The 18139-nt window shown below is 32.5% G+C and overlaps 1 protein-coding gene across 1 annotated transcript in view; it reads right to left on the bottom strand.

Moving 5' to 3' along the window:
- The window catches only part of LOC145248315 (synaptotagmin-6-like), a 237355-nt gene that overhangs the window by 37212 nt on the left and 182004 nt on the right, over positions 1-18139 (bottom strand). Inside the window, exons 5-6 of the mRNA XM_080110224.1 lie at positions 6148-6461; positions 465-585 (exon numbers count right to left, since the gene is read on the bottom strand). Coding sequence (XP_079966350.1) covers positions 465-585; positions 6148-6461 — 435 coding nt within the window. The remainder of the gene's footprint in view (positions 1-464; positions 586-6147; positions 6462-18139) is intronic.

Below are 18139 nucleotides of genomic sequence, written 5' to 3' on the forward strand. Positions count from 1 at the left end.
AAATAATCTAAGATGAATGTACAAAATGTTTAACGATTTTAAAAAATTTTAAATCATTTTTCACCCATTAAAAATATTTAACTAATTATTCACCCTTTAAAAACAATTTTAACTCATTTTTCACCCTTTAGAAACAATTTTAACTAATTTCTCACCCATTAAAAACAATTTTAACCAGCTAAAAACCCATAAAAGAATGCTCCGTGAAAAATCCAATCATTTGAGGCCCCTAGCGCCGCTCTGCGACTTGTAGTTTCGGGGGAGATATAGTTTGAAAATATGGAGACAGACCAACAGACAGCCGTTTATATATCATCATCATCATCATCATCATCATCATCATCATCACCACCACCACCACCACCACCACCACCACCAACACCATCAAACCGGTACATTTGTGGTTTTGGTTTTATGCGAACAGATTTACAGATTTCCAAGGAAGAAGGAAGAAAGGATTTTACCTGAGGCGCCCGTTGGTCCCATGATTCTCAGATCCTTGGCTTTAATGATCACAACAGTCAATCTCTCAGCTGCCGGCAAATAGCTTAGAGATACCAGGAGTTCGCCCATGGAACAGGTATGCTACAAGGTAAACAAGGCAGAAAAAGAAATCGTTTTAATCATAAAAGTAATTCATCTCGTGTGTGTGAATATACACACAAGCATAAATACACATACCACATACGAACACACCTACATATGAGGTCCGAAATCGCCAGCCTATCTCTATTATATAAAAGGAACTTTGCATGTTTGTGATTCAAGAAGTTTTTGCTGAAATTTATTTAAAATGAATTTAATGAGTTTACCTTGTTTAAAGTTAGAAGACGGACCATGCTGCAAGGAATGAGAGAACAATGCATTTAGGGAATTTGTATTTTTTTATATCTTTTTATGCTCATTAAGCCTTTTCTGTAGTGTTCATTGAGTTTCACTAATGTATATTTGATGCCAATTATGACATGAGAAAGTAGGTATACCTGTATTAGTTATGGGTTTTATAATATTTTTAAAAATTTTCTAACGGCTATAAGTCGTTAAAAAAGTCTCTCTCTCTCTCTCTCTCTCTCTCTCTCTCTCTCTCTATATATATATATATATATATATATATATATATATATATATATATAATATAATGACAAAAGTCTATATTCCAAATTTCAAGATGTTGGCCATCTTACAATTTGTTTCTTTAAGTATGTTGGCAAGAATTGTGCATATCAACGTACTTAAAGGAATAATTTTTAAGATGGTCAACATCTTGAAATCTGAAATATAGACTTTTGTCATATATATATATATATATATATATATATATATATATATATATATATATTCCTATAAATCTTTCTTGTGTGTGTATTGATATTCATATTAAAACCCCTTTTTCTATTTATCAGTATTTATTTGCGTTCCCACAAAAGCAAAATGTGACACGAGGTCGTTTTTAATGTCGGGGAAAACCAGCTCCTCCCTAAAAAGGGCAAAAGAGGCACTCTGGTAGGGACCAATAATAATGGTCTCAGTATAGAGGGTTTCCCCTCCATTGACAGAGACTAATTACTTTAAGAGTAGCATCGGAACAGATACTACACGATCTTGTTCATATAGTTTATTCCGGTTTTAAAAAAGTTACAATGGGATGATCATCTTTAGTAAACTATTACATGCAATTATATTTTTATTTTTATTGTTTTACATGAAGGTCACCACTTATCAAGGCCCGGAAGCCACTCGGGGATAAGGGTTATTGCGTGTACAGTAATCAATGGGACAATATCGTAGTAATCACTAGTAATAGAGATCTGACGAAGTGTCTTACTTAAGGGAATTGTTTATCAGGAACTTAAACAAGTTCCTGATAAACCATGTTGGACCTGAAGACATCCAAGTTGTAGTCAGGTGGGAAACAGGAAAACGGCTTGCAGTTCTAAGAAAGCTTTGTTCATGGAATCTACGTGTTGATTTAGGCACAGATAAAGAGTGGGGAAAATTACTGACAGTGGTTTCAGCTAGACAGGTGTTTTTCGTGAAATTTGGCGAGGGGGGACCAGAGATTGGAGCTCGGACGAGCACTTGCCATAGAAATAATGATAAAGCAAAGACAGGCTCGCAATGTCTCTTCTGCGGGAGAGAGATTGTAGGGAAGAAAAAAGGGCATCCCCACTAAGCCATGAAGTCTGTTTTGTACTCTGTCAAGGCAGGATAGGCTGTTTTTAGCAGCTCCAGCCCAGATGTGGCAGCAGTACTCCATCCTTTGACATACTTGGCTTTTATACAGATAGAGACTTGCATCAGCAGTGAGATATCTACTGGAGCGGTAGAAGGATCCCATCATCTTTCCAGCGACCTTGGCAACAGACTTGATGTACGTGTTCCATTTCAGATCAGGAGTAAAGGTCAAACCCAGAAGCTTGTCAAAACATGGAGCCTCCCCAACACGAGAGCCATCCATTTCAATTGATGCCAGACGAGGATCAGAGCGTTGATGATGTAAAGATAGGAGCTTGGTTTTAGATGCATTAAAAGTAACCAGCCACCTCTTCTCCCATCTGTACCACACGCTCAAGATCAGAGGAGAGAGAATCAGAGAGACCTTTGTCATTCACGGTATTTGATGTGTTCCCATAGATGGTCGTGTCATCAGCATAGATGTCAACAAATGATTTAAGTATGTGTTCTGGGAGATCATTGATGTAGATCAGGAAGAGAGTTGAGGCCAGGATAGACACCTGAGGGACTCCAGCATTAATACTGTGGGCCTCTGATTTCTGCCCATCAACCACTACTCTTATGAGCTTATCAGAGAGAAATGATTTAATAATCGAGAAAACATTTCCAGTTATACCGTAGCTGGAAATCTTGTGAAGTAGGCCCTTATGCCATACCTTATCGAAGGCCTTTGATATGTCAAGAGCAATTGCCCTAGAAAGGAAGCCTTTGTCGAGAGATTCACTAATCTTATGAGATATACCCGTTAGCACATCTGCTATAGATCTAGCAGAACGGAAACCATATTGCATGTTACTAAGAAGGTTATTTCTGCTGAGGTGGTTGACTACTTCTCTATTTAATATGGATTCCAGCAGCTTACTCATGACACACAGGAGACTTATTGGTCTGTACTGAGAGGGAGATGACTTATCACCTGAATTCTTAAACACAGGGCATACTGATGAGGTTTTCCAGGGTGTTGGAAAGCACTTCTCCTTAAGGCAATGCTTAAACAGTTTTGTAAGTATGGGGGCAAGTTCTGGTTGAAGCTTTTTCAACACTATAATTAATGCAGATATTCTACATGATTTATACTTGCATAATATTTGCGTAAAAAGTTCATAGTAAACACAAAACTCATTCCATATACATTTATGTATATTTTTGTTTAAAAATGTTCCTTACCAAACTCCTCCTACACATATGAAAATTTATGAAATGTACACAGACAGACACACACAGGCAGACAATTTCACTTTATATATATATAAAGAGAGAGAGAGAGAGAGAGAGAGAGAGAGAGAGAGAGAGAGAGAGAGAGAGAGAGATTTTTAAATGTTCGTTTACCATTACCGAGAATCGAAACCAAAACGTTTAGCTTACGATTTATTTGTTGAAAGGCTAAAAATGAAAACATGAGTAGCTATTACGTTATGCATGCATATTCGTAATTCCGTCATATGAGCTTCATCTGACAAATTTTATTTCTTTAATTTTTACACTTTTGCACTGATTTTCCTAGTTAATATTTGAAGCAATGCAAAACTTTATATTTGGATTTTAGCCCGGGAAATCGGTACAAAAGTGTTAAAATTTAAAAAAATGAAATTTGCGGGGTGAAAGTCGAACCCCGGCATTACGAATATGCATGCATAACGTAGTAGCTAGAGGTTTATGATTTAATTTTTAGCCTTACAGTAAACGTGTCTTCATAGCTCAGTCATTAACGATCCTCGGTCGTGGCGTCCGAGTCATTTCTTTTTTTAAACTTTTTAAATCATTAAATATATATATATATATATTGGGTCCAATATAATATAATAATAAATACGAAATCTGTATTAATCAAAATATCATATTTAAGCGTATTTTATGACTGGACAATGTCGGGCGCCTTGTTAGTATATATATATATATATATATATATATATATATATATATATATATATATATATATATATATATATATATATATATACGAGCAAACAGTTAATAAAACATGTTAAAAAATACTTTAAAATGAGTTAAAAACATATTTAATCTGAAAAGGAAACACTAGATAAGTGGATAGTCCTTAGTCCGTGGAGTTTCGAAGAAATACTTTCCTTCTCATCAGAGGGTAGGAATTAGCAAAATGCTGGATCGGATTTTGCATGCAGAAGTATTTGATGAAACAATGAGTAAGTCAAAGATCTTACTTGAAAGCAAAAAAAGTGAAGCACAGGGAATATGGTGAAAAAAAAATTATATATATATATATATATATATATATATATATATATATATATATATATATATATATATATATTGCATCGTTCTAGTTTCTTAGATGTAAATTATTGAAACTATTGTTTATGAAAAAGTTCTCAATGGCAATCAGATCGTAATTCTATTATATTTTATTCATACAAGCATTATTGGTTGCATATGGGCATGCATATTTCTGCTGCAACTCTTTTAGAGGAGGAGAAATATCTAAGTCTAAGAAGATTAGGCCCGAAGATGCTGCTTCTCTAAAAAAGTTGCAACAATAACCTGTATGCACATATGTGGCCAATAACATTTGTATGAACACACACACACACACGCACACACGCACACACACACACACACACACATATATATATATATATATATATATATATATATATATATATATATATATATATATATATATATATACAGGGTGTCCCAAAAGAAGCTGATGGTTAAAAAAAATTAATAACTTTCTTAATTTTTTATATTTTTATTTTATTTTTTCAGATCATCTAGAGTAACCCATCCAAGGTTATTCTGGGCCGTTACAATTTCGAGGAGCGGAAATTTACCGTAGAGTCGTATTTTCGGTTGAATGAGTCAATATCAGAAACTCCAAGAGAATTTTGACAAAACTTCAACAGAAGAAATTCCCCTACACCCAATGTAATAAAAGCTATGGTGGCTCGATTTCATGAGCAAGAGTCTATATGTGACCTCCCTACAGCAAGAAGTGATGAGAATCGTACGGCAAAAAGTGATAAGAATCGTCAGAGATTAGCAGAGAGTGTGGCCGAAGATCCACCCACACCAGTAAGAAGGAGATCAAGTCAAATTGGGGTTTCTCGATCAATGGGGTTCTAGCAGGACAGTACAATGGCGCATATGGCACGAGAAACATTAAATCTACTCCAGGACATATTCGGCAACCGAAAATTTCTCGTAGCTGTGAGATAAATTGGCCACCCTACTCGCCAGATCTCATGTGCAGATTTCTTCCTTTGGGGTTACCTCAAAGAGCGGGTAGACGCAAACAAACCAGCCACAATAAATACATTTAAAAACAATATAGAGGAGGAAATTAGGGCCATAATCCCTGAAACATTAAGTAATGTGCTGGACAATGCCCTGCAGAGAACACAAGAGTGTGAAAATGAAAATGGTGGACATTTGAGTAACATCATTTTTCATAACTAAAATTAGACCTTGGGTAAAACATACCCTAGATTAAGTTGTGTAAATAAAATTAGAATTAGTAGACTATGATATCTTACTATATCTCAAAAGATAACGGAGAGGCTCATCTACCTACATATTAAAATTGGTAAGCATATCTTAATTACTGAGGAAGTTAATCAAATTTAAAATTCGTCAGCTTCTTTTGGGGCACCCTATATATATATATATATATATATATATATATATATATATATATATATATATATATAGAACAGGGTCCAGCACCGAATCTACAAAGTAACCATGGAAAAGTATGCATTGCTGAAGATGGTCAAAGAGCAGCTACTTGATAGAGAGAGAGCATGATAGCACTTGGTGAACGCGAGACCTATAGATATCTGAGAATTCTGGAAGGGAAAATTATCAAATGACAACAGAAGAAAACATCACAAATTTGTATATTAAAAAAAATAATAAGGACATATTTTTTGTTACCCGCTGTTGTCGTCGGATATCACACCACATTTCTACGCTGCTCGATGTCTCGACTGTGCTGAGGTCAATTTGCACTTCGCCTAGGATGTTGTGGCGGGAATATTTGTCGTAGTTGAAAATCTGAAATACCAAGGATTTCTCGTTGAGATCATCGTAGGGCAGTGGAAACTTGAAGAATTCATTGAAAAACGGGTTCAACGTTCGACGACGCACCGAAGATTGTCGCAAGCGTTCGTCTACTTCTGGGTAAAGGAACAATTTGATGTAAGGATCACTGAAACCGGACACTGAATCTGGACACATCAGCTCTTGCACTGAAAGGAACAAAAAAACATCCATGTTACAATTCTGAATTTTTGTGATAGAATCCATGTCATAAGTTTATATTTTTGTGTTGTGGGGTACAAATCACCCCTATTTGAGAAGTAAGTGGAATCAACCAGTCCTATAAATACTACTGGTTGCAGAGATTGAATGGGAGACATTCATACGACGTTTAACCGCATGCTACGAACACATTCCTCTCATACCACTTTAGTGGCTCCTGTATTTTTTATGATAAATACATATATTTTATACATTTTACACTGCTTGTGGTTTCTTTCTTTTGTGACCCCTAGCACGGGACTACAACAGAATTCATAGGACTAATATAAATGATGTGGTAAATTTATTTGTCTAAATCTTCTCTCTCTCTCTCTTTCTCTCTCTCTCTCTCTCTCTCTCTCTCTCTCTCTTATTAAATCGCTGACAGATTGGACCAAGTTAAAAAGATTAAGTATCGTTATTTTATGAATAAAGACTAAAAAAACTAAGTTTTTCATTTTCAAGATGAAGTTTTTAATCGGCAAAATTTGCACCGACCTGATATATATATATATATATATATATATATATATATATATATATATATATATATATATATATATATATATATATATTGAAACATTGAGCACTCTTTTGGGTGACACACTTATATATTTTGTTTTAAACAAACAAATAATTACTACAACACAATATATATATATATATATATATATGAGAAGGATGTAGTTTGCTTAAAACATTGTGCGTAGTTAGAAAGGAGTTGAGTTTGAAGGTTATATCAATGCAGTTCGTAGGAAACACCGTGGACATGTGTTAGCATATAAAAGAATAATGGCAATATTAGAAGGAATTTTAAATACATTTTAATCATATTACGTTTATTTATCAACATAATGTGTAGTACAAGATCGTAGGTGTTGATATTCCTCTCATACCACTTTAGTGGCTCCTGTATTCTTTATGATAAATACATAGTATATTTATACACTTTACACTACTTGTGGTTTCTTTCATTTGTGACCCCTAGCATAGGTCTACAACAATTTTTTTGGCGGGGGGGGGAGGGGTAGTTAACATTTAACATTTTGTCCCATGCTGTCAACAGAAAAATGAATTTTCTTTTATTTGTACAATTGCTCGTCAATATCCGACATATGTAGGGAAAATCCAGTACAAATGATGCTTATGTAGAACACGATAGATATAGGTAGGATTTCCAATTTAAATTCAATTTTTAATGCATCATTTATTAAATTCTTAAGTGAAAACACAGAATATTAAAAAAAAAAGACACCCCATGTTAAGAATGGGTTTATAGATAATAACGTTACTATTCGGTCCGTATTCTGCATAAGTACAAAAAGTTCTATAATTTAAAGTGATGGTTCACTTTACTATATACATAAAACGTTAAATGACCATCCATTTCCGGACCAGATATCTTATTGATCACAAAATTCTTCTCCGCATAGCGTACATCAGAACGAGAAGAAATTCTAGAAAAACTCTGGAAGAAATTGGAATCACAGAGAAGATAGACACCCTACAAAAAAAAAAAAGAATAAATAAATAATAAAATTAAATTAAAAAATATCGTATACAAAAACAAACTCACAATAGAATAATACGAATTAATTGCCGATATAATCAGACCAACCTCTCTGTTGCTGCCACACAAAATGGCTGTCATGGGCCAAGGCAGATGAAAAACCCCAGGAGCGAGAGCTCCATCTAGACCGTCGCTGGAAAAGAGAGTACTGGTATATTGAAGAGGTTTATTGCCACTCATATCACAGAGAAAACTAACGGTCTTTATCAGCTAGAAATCAATAGTAAACGTCTGTTGCGAGAACCCAAAATGATTTGCAACAAATATTCTCCTGGACTCGTCACGCAGTGGTTAGAGTACTTTCAAAAATCAATTGTAAAAGTGATATTCTCCTGAAGGTTGAAAGTTCAATTCTCAGTGTGGGCGACCAAAAAATACAATTGTGAATTATTTAAGACGTTTATCCAGTCATGGCTGACGGAACAAGAACATGCTATCCTCATGAAGTAAATAAAAGGTTCCATTCGAAATTCTGTCCAAATTCCCGAGTTTGACAGAAACATTCGCGAGTTCGACAAGATACATCTGAAGAAGGTCGGATGGTTACATCGTCCTCAAGATGATGACAGTAATCCGATAAATCCAAATAATACGAAAATAATTTTATTTTCATAAAAAATGGTTTTGTTCGCTATTTTGTGAAGCGTTCAATTTTCAGAGTAGTAGTTCATTTCACGAAGAATGAATATTCTTAACTATAATGATGTAGAGAAAGTTTAAAGAAATTATATAATATTTGATACAAGCACATAAACTGCTTATCTGATAGCTAAAATAGATATAACAATTATGTTTTATTAATGTTGTAAGCTAAATTTTCTTTTTAAGTCATTAGTGAAAGGATGTATGCATTTTACTAATCTTCCGCACCGGAATTAGTGCTTTTATTGCAATGAACACGATGCAGTAGGAATAAATAAAAATTGGATAATCGGAATCAAATATCGATTTTTTTTTCAGCTTAAATGCTATCGATGCCATCTTCCGAGAAATGGATTAGTTTATCTGTATATATTAGATAAGAATAATGTCAACGAAACCATACATATTATATTTGATATGGTTGCTATGGTAACAGAGGACTAAATATTGCAGTGTCGAACGCAAACGAGTTATTCTTTGAATGACGTGTGGGAAGTGACATGATTATCATTTGAAGATTTCGTTCGTCTTCGTCGATTCAAACAAGACAATGGTTTTCCTTTTTAACAGAAAAAGGAAATTCGATTATGCACGACCTTTTTGTAAGTTTCTTTTTAATATCGCTCTCCGCACACAACACGTATATATTTCCAGCAGAAGAGGGAAGAGGCCTTCATAACATAACAGTACACAATATCCAGAACGACGCCTTAGCAAACTCTCTCGGCCGTCTCTGAAGCGCTCAATAGGATTTTGATATGCTTAGAACCATCAATATTGCGTGGTAGGCACATCGCGTTCTCATCTGTGAATCATGAATGGTTTAGTTTGCACCGAATGACGGATATTATAAACGATGAAGATGTGACACGCATGCGATTTTGACGAAACACGATTGGATTGAATCGACGGAGGGGGGGGGGACGGTAATAAACGATTTGTGCCGAAAAAGAAAAGAGAGAAAAGCTAAATCGAATTTATGTATTTTTCTTTTTGTTACTTTTCGATGGTGCCGAGTGGCGTGAAGATCCGAGAGATATTTGAACTGTAACGAACACGATTCAAGCGTAACGGCCACGTTACTCTGGTTAAGAAAAGATAGAAAAGATCTCAAGTTTCAAACCTGTCCCAGGACTGGATAAAAGAGACTAACTTTGAGGGGACACCTCACATCACAGACATTAGCTCTCCCAACCACAACCAGATTTCTTTCTTTTTGACTATCTTAAATGCACAACGCCGCATGAAGAGCCAGGGACATCACGAAATTGAAGAACCAATCAGAAAGGCGATAGAAGTTGTACCTTAGTTGGTTTCTAAGATCATGGACAAATTTTGTATCTCCCATACGCTTAAATGGAGGTCATCTCAAACACATGCTCTATAATAGAGAAAGAGTCCACTGATTCTTATAATTTGATATGTTATTTTAAAAACAATGCACTAGCAATCAGTAAATATTCATTTATTTTAAGCAGAACATTAAATATCAGTAAATATTAATTTATTTCTAGCAGAACATAAAATATCAGTAAATATTCATTTATTACTAGCAGAACATTAAATATCAGTAAATATTCATTTATTTCTAGCAGAACATTAAATATCAGTAAATATTCATTTATTTCTAGCAGAACATTAAATATTAGTAAATATTAATTTATTTCTAGCAGAACATTAAATATCAGTAAATATTCATTTATTTCTAGCAGAACATTAAATATCAGTAAATATTCATTTATTTCTAGCAGAACATTAAATATCAGTAAATATTCATTTATTTCTAGCAGAGCATTAAATATCAGTAAATATTCATTTATTTCTAGCAGAACATTAAATATCAGTAAATATTCATTTATTTCTAGCAGAACATTAAATATCAGTAAATATTCATTTATTTCTAGCAGAATATTAAATATCAGTAAATATTCATTTATTTCTAGCAGAACATTAAATATTAGTAAATATTAATTTATTTCTAGCAGAACATTAAATATCAGTAAATATTCATTTATTTCTAGCAGAACATTAAATATCAGTAAATATTCATTTATTTCTAGCAGAACATTAAATATCAGTAAATATTCATTTATTTCTAGCAGAACATTAAATATCAGTAAATATCAGTAAACCTTTCTAGCAGAACATTAAATATCAGTAAATATTCATTTATTTCTAGCAGAACATTAAATATCAGTAAATATCAGTAAACATTTCTAGCAGAACATTAAATATCAGTAAATATTCATTTATTTCTAGCAGAACATTAAATATCAGTAAATATTAATTTATTTCTAGCAGAACATTAAATATCAGTAAATATCAGTAAACGTTTCTAGCAGAACATTAAATATCAGTAAATATTCATTTATTTCTAGCAGAACATTAAATATCAGTAAATATCAGTAAACATTTCTTGCAGAACATTAAATATCAGTAAATATTCATTTATTTCTAGCAGAACATTAAATATCAGTAAATATCAGTAAACGTTTCTAGCAGAACATTAAATATCAGTAAATATTCATTTATTTCTAGCAGAACATTAAATATCAGTAAATATCAGTAAACATTTCTAGCAGAACATTAAATATCAGTAAATATTCATTTATTTCTAGCAGAACATTAAATATCAGTAAATATCAGTAAACGTTTCTAGCAGAACATTAAATATCAGTAAATATTCATTTATTTCTAACAGAACATTAAATATCAGTAAATATTCATTTATTTCTAGCAGAACATTAAATATCAGTAAATATCAGTAAACAATTCTAGCAGAACATTAAATATCAGTAAATATTAATTTATTTCTAGCAGAACATTAAATATCAGTAAATATTCATTTATTTCTAGCAGAACATTAAATATCAGTAAATATCAGTAAACGTTTCTAGCAGAACCTTAAATATCAGTAAATATTCATTTATTTCTAGCAGAACATTAAATATCAGTAAATATCAGTAAACATTTCTAGCAGAATATTAAATATCAGTAAATATTCATTTATTTCTAGCAGAACATTAAATATCAGTAAATATCAGTAAACGTTTCTAGCAGAACATTAAATATCAGTAAATATTCATTTATTTCTAGCAGAACATTAAATATCAGTAAATATCAGTAAACATTTCTAGCAGAACATTAAATATCAGTAAATATTAATTTATTTCTAGCAGAACATTAAATATCAGTAAATATCAGTAAACGTTTCTAGCAGAACATTAAATATCAGTAAATATTCATTTATTTCTAGCAGAACATTAAATATCAGTAAATATTCATTTATTTCTAGCAGAATATTAAATATCAGTAAATATTCATTTATTTCTAGCAGAACATTAAATATTAGTAAATATTAATTTATTTCTAGCAGAACATTAAATATCAGTAAATATTCATTTATTTCTAGCAGAACATTAAATATCAGTAAATATTCATTTATTTCTAGCAGAACATTAAATATCAGTAAATATTCATTTATTTCTAGCAGAACATTAAATATCAGTAAATATTCATTTATTTCTAGCAGAACATTAAATATCAGTAAATATCAGTAAACGTTTCTAGCAGAACATTAAATATCAGTAAATATTCATTTATTTCTAGCAGAACATTAAATATCAGTAAATATCAGTAAACATTTCTAGCAGAACATTAAATATCAGTAAATATTCATTTATTTCTAGCAGAACATTAAATATCAGTAAATATTCATTTATTTCTAGCAGAACATTAAATATCAGTAAATATCAGTAAACGTTTCTAGCAGAACATTAAATATCAGTAAATATTCATTTATTTCTAGCAGAACATTAAATATCAGTAAATATCAGTAAACATTTCTTGCAGAACATTAAATATCAGTAAATATTCATTTATTTCTAGCAGAACATTAAATATCAGTAAATATCAGTAAACGTTTCTAGCAGAACATTAAATATCAGTAAATATTCATTTATTTCTAGCAGAACATTAAATATCAGTAAATATCAGTAAACGTTTCTAGCAGAACATTAAATATCAGTAAATATTCATTTATTTCTAGCAGAACATTAAATATCAGTAAATATTCATTTATTTCTAGCAGAGCATTAAATATCAGTAAATATCAGTAAACGTTTCTAGCAGAACATTAAATATCAGTAAATATTCATTTATTTCTAGCAGAACATTAAATATCAGTAAATATCAGTAAACGTTTCTAGCAGAACATTAAATATCAGTAAATATTCATTTATTTCTAGCAGAACATTAAATATCAGTAAATATCAGTAAACAATTCTAGCAGAACATTAAATATCAGTAAATATTAATTTATTTCTAGCAGAACATTAAATATCAGTAAATATTCATTTATTTCTAGCAGAATATTAAATATCAGTAAATATCAGTAAACCTTTCTAGCAGAACCTTAAATATCAGTAAATATTCATTTATTTCTAGCAGAACATTAAATATCAGTAAATATCAGTAAACATTTCTAGCAGAATATTAAATATCAGTAAATATTCATTTATTTCTAGCAGAACATTAAATATCAGTAAATATCAGTAAACGTTTCTAGCAGAACATTAAATATCAGTAAATATTCATTTATTTCTAGCAGAACATTAAATATCAGTAAATATCAGTAAACATTTCTAGCAGAACATTAAATATCAGTAAATATTAATTTATTTCTAGCAGAACATTAAATATCAGTAAATATCAGTAAACGTTTCTAGCAGAACATTAAATATCAGTAAATATTCATTTATTTCTAGCAGAACATTAAATATCAGTAAATATTCATTTATTTCTAGCAGAACATTAAATAACAGTAAATATCAGTAAACGTTTCTAGCAGAACATTAAATATCAGTAAATATTCATTTATTTCTAGCAGAACATTAAATATCAGTAAATATCAGTAAACATTTCTAGCAGAACATTAAATATCAGTAAATATTAATTTATTTCTAGCAGAACATTAAATATCAGTAAATATCAGCAAACATTTCTAGCAGAACATTAAGAAATCAGGTCCATTGAAATCAACAGTTTAATTCTAGTATGTCTAGTACTGTTTTGAGCTTTTCTTGTTCTGGCTTGAACCAAGCTATTCTTTTCATCAAATTCTATTCTGTTTTGAAATTCAAGCATTTTTCTTTATAGTACTTCATTTCATCAAATGCCGATTTAAAGTTCTACAGCGCATTCTACTTCTGCACACTTTACCCTACCATGTTTAACGGTCACACTTCTATGCTTATTTGTCACGCCAATACCGACAATACTATCGATCCCGTTTTCATCTTCACTCCATGGGCTTGTATCTCCAACGATATCGTTTACTAACCCTCGTCAACCGTTTTCACAGAGCTACTTTAACTCAATCTGCTTGCAAGCTTAAATGCCTGTAGAATAAGCGTGCATGTATCAATTACGAGAGCGGCCGATATTGCACCGCCAACTGAAGCTTCTATTTTTGACATACTATAATAATGTTGATTGGTTAACTATTGGCACAATCTCCCTTTGTTCATTTACTTTAGCCAACGGCCAATACCTCGCTATACATCTGATTTTATTTACAACTGAAACACATTTCATTTAATTTCGGTGGCTTCTTTATAGCTTCCAATTAAGTGCAATCTTTTACAAGTACGGCATAATCATGTTGGCACATCGGTTCTCGTCAGATCATCGAACTGAAGCAACGCTGAGCCAGGTGGGAGGTCGGTACCAGATGCATGACATATTTGGGAATTCCAGGCGCTGTATGTGGGAGGACGTTGAAACCTCTCTGCAAGAATTGCACAAGCCTAACGTCGTCATCTCCTCTAAATGAGATATACATACGACTGGCGACCGCGTGTGAATTTCATACTCCCATGGAACTTTCTCATTTGGAGGAAGTTGGCTAAACCCACATATGGTTAGCGCCGTTTCCATTTTTAGCATCTAAATCACTGAACATTTGATGATCCCATTTGATCTTTGGTTCCTTTGTAACGTTACACACGTATTAACGTGGAGTGAGAACAAAGAAAGTTAAAGAATTCGATTCACTTTTTCAGTGAAACAACAGCCATTTATATACAGGTACTTTCCGAAATAAAATTTTGTCTCTTGTTCAAAAGTTCACTCGCACTCCAATGTGCTCAATAAAACTCTGCCGTGTCGAACAAGTCATACTCAGTCCCTGTCCGCCCATTTCTTGTCGTTTTCGGGCCACCTGTGTAACACGTATATTTCTATCCTTCTCATGGTAACGTTACCTCGTACACAGCTCGGTTATTTGCATATAGCTGTTGCTGCTGCTGGCATACGTGAATCTGCTCTCTGTTACACCTTTAGGTTCCGCAATTTGTACAACTCCTGTCATTGTCATATGTTTCCAAAGTCATGTTAAATAATGCGGTTATGATGGCTAAGCAGTTAATGACACGGATTGAAAACTTGAGCGTGCCAAGTTCGAATCCAGTTCGTTCCACAAAAATGTTCATCAAACCAACATTTGAGCTTGCGTTTGGCCTCTTTGAAGATGATGTAAAAAAATGTTGTGGTCGATATCATTCGCTGAGATCCATGTATTCAAACCCCAGGTACATGTTACAGTGACGTTGTATAAGAAGTCTGTTAACAAATCTTCATACAAGTATATCTACCATACTACTAAATATTTGCATCATGTGTCTATTCAATCACACGCAACCAGACTATGTGTTGCCGAAATAGCTTGTAGTTAAAAAGAACAAAAATATTATAAATAAATATAATATAATGGTGTGAACCTCGGTAAACAAAATTCATATTTCTCCTTGTTTTTCTCCTTCCTTTTTCTCTCTCTCATATCTTCTTCTTCTTCTTCTTCTTCTTCTTCTTTTTTGTGCCTCCTCAATTTTCACCTGGCTTATTGGTTCACCAAAACAAACAAAAAAATTATTTCTATTTTATTTTCTTGCGTTTTAATCTCTCTCTCTCTCTCTCTCTCTCTCTCTCTCTCTCTCTCTCTCTCTCTCTCTCTCTCTCACACACACACACACACACAATCCCACCTTCTATGATACATTTCCTTTTAAAAAGATTAATGGATTGAAAGATGAGAGAAATTATAAATTAAAAGACTGAATGCATAAAAGAAAATTCGAATATGGCGAATCTAAGTAAGAATTTTTAGAAGAATTACGCCGTTGCCAAATTCGCATTTTTTGTGACATTATTGCTTGGGCAGGGCGCTGGAGGCCGCCGAACTACTATTACAGATAAGTGTCTCATTAACGTTATTAGCACAGTAAGATTCAGCCTCTAGGCCAAATACGCGGAGTTCATGCTCTGCTAATTAGGTATCATATTTAATTAAAAATCTTAAACTAGTTATAGTGCTGATGCTGACGACGTTAACTCTAAACAGGGACCATCCATTACTCCACTAATATATATCGGTTTGTACACACACACACACACACACACACACACACACACACACACACACACACACACATATATTTATAATGATTACTTCATTTAATCACATAAATTAATATATTAATATACGAAGATATAATTTTATACGTAAATGTTTCAGTGTTTACTTCAACAGTGCTCGATACTTAATTAGAGATAGGTAGTAAGTTATGAAAATATATATGGCAATTTAGCTACACAGAATATTCCGCGTTTCATTCTCGTGAGAATTCGTCAGGCTTATGCGAAAAATTGTGGTTGTAACGCGTTTATATATACGCACACGCTATTGAGTTTTTTGTTAGCTAACCAGCTTTCTAGTTACCACCGTGCCCATCCTAATCAGCTAATGGGTAGACACTTACAGGACAAAGGCACAGTTGACCCCTGGTTCACCTCTTTCTCTTGCTGCAAGAGATAACATGTGCGTATATATAAACGCGCTACAACCACAACTTTTCTCTTAAGCCTGACGAATTCTCACGAGAATGAAACGTGAAATATTCTGTGTAGCTTAATTGCCATATATATTTTCATAACTTACTATATATATATATACATATATATATATATATAAATCCCCGAAACAGTGTTTTATGGTAAACAACTGATGATCCCTTGAAAAATAAATTATTGGTACTATAGTAAATTCGAGAGCGAGTTGATGCAGTGATTGTAGGTTATTAAATAACTTACTGACTAGATGGTTTTCTAACGAATGATAAAAAAATATTTTTTTGTATAGTTTTAAAGGTTAAAAACTTCAAAGACTATATATATATATATATATATATATATATATATATATATATATATATATATATATATATATATATATATATTGAGGACTGGTTTCTTCTGTGGAAAGCAACCTTTTTTCAGTCGCCTGATGAGGACTTGTTGTTTTAACCGACCATCTGTCCAAAACATTAGCATGTTAAGTGTCACGGCCATGTTAATTTGTTTATATTAATAAAAATATATCGTGCTCTTGTTTCATTGAGCTATCTTAATATCCTCGTTACATTCATTACTCATTAACCTTTAAACACCTATAACTTTGTATATATATATATATATATATATATATATATATATATATATATATATATATATATATGTATATGTATATATATGTTTTGGTGAAAATTTAAACGTTAAGAATAACTACTGTTTTGTATTAGAATATCATTCGACTGAGCTAACATGCCAATTTGGGCTGAATCTAAGAATGACCCCTAGTGATTCCGAAGTATCGACGGGTCAGGAGAACCAAAAATCATTGAAGCCTAATTTAAATGCAAGAAGCGTGGAATTAGAACTTGACCAATTGCCTTCCAGTGGATAGGTGTGTAGTGGACTTTGATTGGTTATCAGAAGGGGATGAGTATTACTGACCCACCCTCGTCAATATAAAAATGGCACGCCTATGATTAGCCAGTTCTAGTTCAGTTCCAGAGAATTCGAATTGAGGCCTATCGCGGTTCTAGTTCGGTCGTGAGCAAGGGCAGAAAGATGAGTAACCAGCTCTGGGCAGATGTAGAACCATCCGGGATGAAAAAAAAAACGATTTTTTTAAAGAAACGAAGACAATAGCTCGAAAATTCATACTGCGATAAAAAGCCCTAAACTTGAAAGATTTTAAAATAATAAGCAAATAATTCAAAATATCCGTAAAATTCTGATCAACATAAGTAGAAAAAAAAAAAAAGAATTTATTCGTTGTGTCTGCTGTGAAAAAAAAAGAAAAGAAACTGTGAAAAGCTACGACAATTTCGTTAACAAGTAGTGAGTGGAAGAAAGAGAGAGAGAGAGAGAGAGAGAGAGAGAGAGAGAGAGAGAGTGAGTGAGTTAGTGAGTGAGTTAGTGAGTGAGTGATTTAATGAATTCTCCCCTTCTCTCTCACATAACTAACAATTACTGCTGATCGGAACTGGGTAACCGAGAGAAGGAAAGAAAAAA

This window comes from Euprymna scolopes, chromosome 26 (genome assembly GCF_053919585.1).
Source record: "Euprymna scolopes isolate OS-2025 chromosome 26, ASM5391958v1, whole genome shotgun sequence".
Lineage (NCBI taxonomy): Eukaryota > Metazoa > Mollusca > Cephalopoda > Sepiida > Sepiolidae > Euprymna > Euprymna scolopes.